An 8,677-nucleotide genomic window follows, 5' to 3' on the forward strand; every position below is an offset into this window, starting at 1 on the left:
AGCATTATCCCAGCCAGCGAGCTGGAGCTGCAGGAGCACAGAACGTGAACTTCGTTGCGGTGCGGCGACAAAAGGTCTGGCCAGGCTCAACCTGCTTGGCACACATATCGTCTTGATATATACAAACAAGAAAATAACAATATAAAAACAAAAATCGTTTACATTCGGATAATTGGCGAAAGTTAACAATTGAAATTTGAAATTAACAGCCGCTTAACGAGTTGGCATCATTCGCTCCTGGGACTGTGGCAGAGCTGTGGGCACAGCTTCATTAGGATCGGCACGCCCACTGCCCAGAGCCGAGCTGAAAGAAGAACAATCAACGAGCCATGATTAATTGATCGCAGTCGAAAACATTCGACGGCACAATCAAATTAAGCCAGCATATAAATGTGAGCCAATTATTAAAACTTAATTTTGATGTAGACACCAGACGATTCCCGATTTCACAGCCTCCTCAGCGGCACCAGACTAATGAGCCACATGCACTTGGCTGCCAAAATGAATGTTGTTGCTATTGCTGTTGTTGTTGTAGTAGCTGTTGCTGTTGCTGCTCTTGTAGCTGCCTGTGAGCTGTACAACTAATCAAGCTGTTCGGGCTGCCAACTTTGATGCATTTCCCAAATTGATGCCCCAGATTGATGGGCATGCGGCGCTGGACACTGACTCGCTCTATGCGTCTCTCTGACATATGCAAAACATTTTGTTCGACGCACTCTGAGCAAGCCAAGCAAACAAATGGGCTGCAAATGCAGACAAATGGCTAATAAGCGGCCAAAGCAGTTGGACGTAGGCGACAGACATCTGAGCTGCAATATTGTACAATTTCTTTCTTTTTATTATAATATAACTTACATTATTATACTATAACTTATAATAAAACTTATATATATAAAAAATCTAGCTCATCGCTCACTATCTTTGCTATAGGATATAGAATGAAACGGCGGAAAGGTATCAGAGCAGATTATATATCGACTTTAGTAATTGGCTTCGCTTCATTTGTAATTTGTGATATCGTAAAACCGGGACAAGATAGTTATATACCATTTTATTTATTTATTATATATATTATATATATATATAATAACCCAGATTTTAACACAATTTTCTAGTATATTCCATAGCTCCTACAAATAAGAAGTTGCTTTAGAAATACATAAAATGTTTAAATATATAAATGATTTTTTGTATGATGAAGACTAATATATATATTTAATATTTAAAATTTAATATATACATTTTAAATACAATCATTTCATATTATTCTGCCCATTTCTACTCCAGAGCGCAACAAAATGCTTGCCTAAACAAAAATGCCCAATTGCTCAATAGTTTGGGTAGCGCAAGACGAAAATAAAATAAAGATATTCAAACATATTTCAATTTTGTTGTTAGCCGAACTCGCATTGAACTGCGCTAAATTAACCGCAGGCATTCATTTTGGGTTTCGTGCTCGAATCGGAGGAGTTGGAGTTGGAGTTGAGGTTCTATAGCGGAGGCATTTTGATGAGTATTGATGAGTTTTAATAAATTGCTGATGAGTTTTCGAGCGCGCTTGGTTTCCCAAGCACAACGTGTACATGCAGCAGCCGTATAGAAGCAGATACAGATACAGATACAAATACAAATGCAAACACAAATATAGATACAGATACAGATACAGCTGCTCAATTCTCCTTCTACTTGTTTTGGATATCTGTAACGACTGTGGGCACATAACAAGCCTCAACGCCTTACAACATTTGAGTGATGCGTTTTTGAAAGTGGCGTCGAATTTCTCAACCGTGAAGCGCCATGCAGAGCAGCGGTAATTGAGACGCTGATGCTGATGCCGATGCCGATGCTGATGCCAAAGCTGTTATCCCAGCCTCAGCAGAGTGCGCTGCTTGAAGCGTGGTGCGTGGTGCGTGGTGCAGCCGTGTAGCCGTTTAATTGCCGCCATTATTAAACTCATTTATCGTGTTTTAATTTTAACGTTGAGCTTCGCCAAGAGCAGCAGCAGCAGCAGCTACAGCAACAGCAGCATCAGGTGTCTGACTTCGACGGGGCCTCAGTTTGGTTAGCAGGGGCTTCGCTTAGTTCTCCGCTCATGCAGATGCTTTGGTATAATTAGCGTGGCCGACGGCAGCGCCGACTGCAGCTGCCATGATTTGGCGCTGATGCAGCAATTTACAAGAAAATTATGTTGTTTGCTTAATTAATAAAAGTAGTTTTTAATAGAAAGCCATTAGGCAAGCAGCCAGCCAGTCAGCCAACGAAAGACTTAGGCAACAAACTTGCTGCTTGATTAATGAAAATGCGAGACAATCTTTGCCAGAAATCGCACTTCAATTATAAGCAGACTTGGCAAAAGTGTCGACTCTTGCTCACCTGTACGAATTCAGCGCTCTTCGACTCTGCCCAGTAGCTGCCTGGGCAGCAGCTTCTTTTGTTCTGCATGCAAAGTTGTCCGCCTTATTTATGTGACGCCTGTGCTGCAAATGGCTGCAGTTCCCATGACAACATCGGCTGGACTGCACATAGCGCGCCTACGCGTACCTCGGGGCCATTTGACTGCCAACTCATCATTGGGCAACGGTCTCTTGGCATTTCTGTGGTGTTGGCAAGCTAGCCTGGCTGGCTAACTGAAAAAGTCGTAATTAATGGTCGTATGTCACACTTTCGAGTTCATCGGTGTCAGGCAAACTGGAATTGCGTTCGTCTGGTTTTCACTGTAAGCGGATGACGTCCGCCAAACTGTCGCATAAAATAATATAATTAACATAATCATAATCAAGCGAGTATAATCGTTAAATTGAGGCTAATTACTTTATAACCGACACTCAACTGCGAAACATCGTCCATGGCGATGACGACGACGTCGAATTACACAAAAAACATGCTCACTTGTGGCAAACCCGTTTCAATTATGGGGAATCGAGTGATCTAGCGAGTGCTCAACTTGGCTACAACCTCAGCCCCGGCCACGGCCCCGGCCCCGGCCCAGGCCCCAAGTCACAGTCACAGGCCCAGCCAGCTCCAACTCCGGCTCCAGCAGCGTAACTTCGGCCTCAACTAGCCGCTAACCGGATGGGCCAGAAGTGTGCGACAGTTTCACATACGAAAGAGATTTGATTTCATTTTCGTCCAAATGGAGCTATGACCACGTTTTTAATGTCCGATTGTATAAACTGCAACTGTGTGATTATAATCCATTACAAAAACACACGGCACGAAGTGCATACACTGCCATAAATGGGGGCATACATACGTTTCAAATTGCTCAAATAAGTGTACAGGCATACCCACAATTCTCAACTCGTTTGCAGAGCTAATGATAATGATCACACTGTTGTCTAAATAAATGGTATTTATAAATAAAGTTAATGATTATTTGAATTTAATAATATTTAAAATGCAAATACTCTAATAACTTTATTAGCTAACTCTCCTGTAATTAAAATAAAATCAAATATAATAAACATATATTTTTATATATATTTATATACTTGTATATATGAAAAAAAAAATGTAATTTATGAATAATTTTTAATATTTTGCTCAAATTTATATATAATAATTAATTCATTAATTATAAAGTAAAGCTTACATCCAAATATTATGTATAAAATAAAATTTTCATATTTGTATACACATTTATATACTTGTATATATATAAATGTAATTTATGAATAATTTTTAATATTTTGCCCAAATTTATATATACAAAATAATTCATTAATTATCAAGTAAAGCTTACACCCAAATAATATTTATAAAATAAAATTTTTATAGGAATTAAATATTAAGCTTTTATTAAATTTTTACATATATAATTAGATTACGTTTTGATCGAATTAAAATGTTAATATGTAAATTGCTGAGAGCTTGGCTCTTATTTCCTTATTCTAAGATAATTTTTGCAGTCAATTATATATATAAATTATATTACATAAATATATATTTAAATTCCTATTTCCGTTAACTTCAATAGAATAATAAAGTATTATGGGAAAAGTAAATCCAATAAATACTTTAGCTCTACTAATTTAATAAGAACATAAAATAAATATACTGTAAAAAATAAAAATTAATATATACATATTATATTATAAACGATTTAAAAAAATTTAAAATAATATTAGTGAAATAATCATATTAAATAAATATCAATATAAATTTTGTACAGTGGAATTCAGCAAACTCAAGTAGCCAAGGAAATGTTAGTTGGCGAGTGCAGCTATTCGCCGAGCAGCTCCTCGCACAAGTGAAATATGGCGGCTGGTTGGCAGAGATAAAAAGAAGCCAAGTTAACTGTTTTAAATTTTTATGACAAGCTCATGAAATCGTGTGCAATTGTAAATGCGCCATATAATTTACAGATAATTATTATAATTACAGGTTATTTCTCAGTTAACATATGAGTACTCGTATTTGGTTGTTGTTGTTGTTGTCGTTGTTGCTGTGGTTGCTGTTGTAGTTGTTGCTCGCATAGCCAAGAGGCGTCTAACAAGTTTTATTTGCTCAGCGAACAGATGTTGTTGCTGTTGTTGTTGTTGTTGTCATTGCATATGTATAGCTAGCGAAACGATTAGCCGAGACTTCAGCTTCGAAATTATTAAAATAAAAATTTTTACGCTTTAATTAGGTTTTTTAATGAGGCATTAAGCGGAGCGCTTTAAGATCGTTGCGCAGTGCCTAATGCGAAGTTGTTCAATTAGCTAAATGCCAGATCAAGTAAAAGTGTGCCAAATGACCTGAAAATTCGAAAGACTTAGGAAACGAACTTTGTGTGTGAAGTGTAAATTTTTATTTATATTATTAATTTATACATGTATGTATATAGAGATTGCGCATTGTTATTTTGAAATTAATTAATCGATCTTATGCATTGTCATTTGATAGCTCATAGAAATCGGAGCTTTAGCTGTTGGTTTAATTAAAATGATTTGAATCGCACGACCGCTTGGAGTACGTGATTCATTTAGTTACTCCAGTCAACTCATAACTCGAGGACCAATTATGCGTTATGGTCGCTGACTGGGAAGAGCCACAAAAGCTGAAATATGTTTGCACTGCTCATAAATAAATTTGTTGGGCAGTCAAAAAAAAAAAAAAAGAAATACACAAAAAAATATAAAAAATAAAAGCATTCACAATCTATGGATGTTCCAGGGCCGGGCGCGATAAAAATCGTTGGCAATTTGTTAAATTTAACGATTTGCAGCACAAGCGAAAGAAACAACGGCGAAAACTGTGCCGAAAGTTGAGCAGCCCAAAACGGCCAGACAGCCAGGCAGCCGCCTCCTCCTGCTTCGACTGTTTTATGACCAAATAAATAATTAAAATGATGCGTGGTGTTAAGTGCCGCCACGTCTCCAAGCTCCAAGCTCCAAGCTGGACAACAGTGCGAATGGCGAGCCACACGCAGCGCGTTCATTTCTTTTGAAAATTTGTCATAAATTTATAGCTTTCGCGCGGGTTCACTGTACCCCACCGGCCTGGGCACAGGGCACGTACGCACTCTGACACCGGCCGGGTCCGGGCTTAATTGCTTGTCATGTGGCACACATCTCCAGCGCAAATTGGCCGTCCGATGAACATGAGATCAGTGTTAGACAGCACAGACCACACAGAGCTCCACATCGACATATACCCATCCCCATCCCCATCTCCATCCCCATCCCATTTTAAGGCCGGCAAATTTCTTGCCAAATTTCAAACTAACTAAGCCTACGACAGCGCGCTCTAGGCCCAACGGACGGCGGCGGTACGCCCTTTAACTCTGAGCCGGTTCTTAGACGGAGCGACGACAATTAAAGAGAATCGGGTCGAGTTTTTAATGAACTAACTGCGGAACATTAAACTAATATGCTTTATGGCTGCTCGCTCCAGTTGTCCACCGAATGTCACTTGTTGCAGCTTCTTGTCTTTGGGATCTTTGAATCTGAAGTGGACATGTTTTTTACGATTATGTTATGCTCGTTAAAGCGCAGCCCGATGTCGGCCTTATCGCTTTGCATCGCCAGAGCACATAAAAGACACACACTCACACACACACACACACACACACACACACACATAATCAAAACTGATCTACGACTCACTTTATCCTGCGACCAAGTGGCAACAGCAAGTGGCACGTCTAGGAAGTCGCTTGATGAGGTTTCCGAGTAAACTCTGTCAAAATGGTTATACTTTCTCATATGAGCATCGACATTAAAGTGCGGCTGGGTGATTTAATTCTTTTTTTTGGGAATACAAGAGAGAAGTGAATGAATGTGTCCGATTGATGCAGCCATCTTTCCGCTTATAAATAGGAGCAATAGAACGGAATTCTTATTAAATATAAACGAAATCAGTTATCCACTCCCTCCCCCCTTTCCTGCTGCTGTATAGTGCCATCAACCAACTCAACTTATTCTTAGCTTGCCTTTTACTCATTATTTATTCGTATTTGGAGCAACATTTAGAGGGCGCCCAAAATTTGTGTAAGCAGACCGTTAATTTGATTAAGTAACGGTGTCAGCAGATTTGCCACCTGTGTGGCCAGTGATTCGAGTCCAATGCCGCCCAGCAGCTGCTGAAGAGTAGCTACTGCCGACTCCTGCAGGCAAACAACCGGCTCCAACAGCGTGCTGCCCACATTGCCAACCAATCCGAGCACCTCACCCACCGCAGCTGCCGCAGCAGCGCCCGTTAGCAGCTGTGCCAAGAGCTAGAAGGATATGAGAGTATTAGCTCCGGCAGGATTTGAGTCTCTCTCTCTCTCTGCACTGACCACAAACAGAATACTATACTTGACAATTGCAATCATTTCCAAGTAGAAACTGTCCATTTGGCGCCTCACTTGCCCTATTTATAGTGGATGAACCTCTTTTTGGCGAATATTACAATTTCAATTAGAGCTCGTCACGTTATCGTGTACAAAGCTCAATTTGTCGCTCTCACTCTCTTATCTAGAACCAATTTAACACGCTCCGATATCAGAGTCGAGTGGCTCGAGTTTTATGGCTCTATTAGCCGGCGAAAGGCCAAGCGAAGCTCATAAAGTTCGCTGCCTGCGATTCACAGTGATCCCTGCCTATAGAGTCGTCTCATTTCGTTGTTGTGCCGGCGTTCCGCAATTTTTCGCATACAACATAAATAATATTTTATTGGCAATTTAGTTGGGAAATTAATGTGCATACAGTTGGCAACTTTGGTAATTTATGCAAATAAAACGATCGTAAATTTGGCATTAAAACGCTTATTAATTGATCGTTTATTAGCCAAGGTCCAAGCCCCCTATACCTTACATCTAACCAGGGGATCAGCTGCCTGCATGCCCCCAGCCCTTGCCCTGCCCTGTCCTGCCCGGTCGTGGCATGCAACAAGGTTGCGATTTGTAGCATTCGCATAAATTAAGTGATTAACCGAATTGTTCTTAAATGCTGGCAGCTACTTACACGATTGATATTATTTACGATGCCAGACAGAGAGGGAGAGAGAGTGATATATATAAATGTATATCTTCAGTTGATATATGTACATTTGTTGCTATGCTTAACTTGATATGTGGGACTCTCATTGGCCGCGCAAAAAGTGTCTATAACTTCTGGGAAATGTGGCCAGCGGCTGGGTCGCATATTGTATAATGTATTAGCTGGCGCATTGTGTGTTAATTTGACAACAACATCGGGCTGACATTCCTTGGGAATGGCAACGGCAACAACACTTTGCCGCCGTGGCGACAAACGAGCCTTGTTCCTGTCAAAAGTCAGAAATATAACCATATAAAATCAGTCGGCATGACCATTGAGTTGCACGCTGAACGCTGAATGCTGAACGCTGCTGTCTCAGCATCTCCCTCAGTGTCTGCTTCAGCCATGGCCATGGCCATCATCAGCAGCATCATCATCATCTTCTTCCTGGGCAAGAGCGCAACAGGATTAGCAAAATTAATGCGGCAAACGCTTTAAAAGATCTTCATCTCTGTCTGTCTCTGACTCTCTCCATCTCTCTCTCAGTGTCTCTCTCTTTCTCTCTCGTTACTCAATGAAACTGCGATTCAAGCTGTCAGCGATTTGAGTCCTCAACTTATCAGTCCACAAGAATCAAACAATTTTGCTTCTTTCATAATATATTTCGAGCGCTTTGATGTCTAGCAGAATTTCAGAAGAATGTTAATAGAGCTTAAAAGGATCAGCATGCTTTTTATCTCCTTGACCCAACTTCAACACTTATTTATGATATAGAGGCAGCAATCTAAAGGATTATCAATATTATTAAACTGCTATTATGGTAAATAATTATATTATAACTTCAACTACAATTTGTGAAATTCCAATTGTCCACAAATTTTTATTCTATTGATTATAAATTTTACCAACCATAATATTAAATAGGTATATTCTAATTTTGGATATTTGTGATTAAAGCCATTTAATAATAATATTCTAATTTTAGCATACATTTAACATTTTCATAAATTTTATCATTCATTCAACATTTCCGTTTTTAGCTAAAATATTTTTCCACGCGCTAGATTAATGATTGATGCATCAAACACAATATAAAACGTTTGAGAGTGGGTTGAGTTAAGCTATAACTTTCATAAAACATCGTCCACGCTTAGCCAAGAGAAAATGTCTCATTCATAACCAGTCGATGGGCATTGTGTACGAAAAAAAAAAGTATTCATTCAATAAAGTTG

The 8,677-nt window shown here is 39.4% G+C and overlaps 1 protein-coding gene across 1 annotated transcript; it reads right to left on the reverse strand.

Moving 5' to 3' along the window:
- Nucleotides 1-6,400: 6,400 nt before the first annotated feature.
- Nucleotides 6,401-6,852, reverse strand: LOC149092237 (uncharacterized). The gene is made up of 2 exons (XM_089256540.1): nucleotides 6,764-6,852; nucleotides 6,401-6,700 (listed from the first exon to the last, which is right to left on the reverse strand). The coding sequence occupies exons 1-2, from the start codon at nucleotides 6,818-6,820 to the stop codon at nucleotides 6,452-6,454; spliced, it is 306 nt and encodes a 101-aa protein (XP_089112666.1). The 5' UTR covers nucleotides 6,821-6,852; the 3' UTR covers nucleotides 6,401-6,451.
- Nucleotides 6,853-8,677: the final 1,825 nt, after the last annotated feature.

The sequence above is a fragment of the Drosophila navojoa genome, chromosome 2 (genome assembly GCF_054131105.1).
Source record: "Drosophila navojoa isolate 15081-1374.11 chromosome 2, UAZ_NAV_1.0, whole genome shotgun sequence".
NCBI classification, from domain to species: Eukaryota; Metazoa; Arthropoda; class Insecta; order Diptera; family Drosophilidae; genus Drosophila; species Drosophila navojoa.

Bases quoted from the DNA above. Each gene is read 5' to 3' on its own strand.
- LOC149092237 (XM_089256540.1), bottom strand. From the start codon at position 6,820: ATGGACAGTTTCTACTTGGAAATGATTGCAATTGTCAAGTATAGTATT. The intron at 6,701-6,763 runs GTCAGTGCAGAG...ATATCCTTCTAG, and splicing joins AGTATAGTATTCTGTTTGTG to CTCTTGGCACAGCTGCTAAC.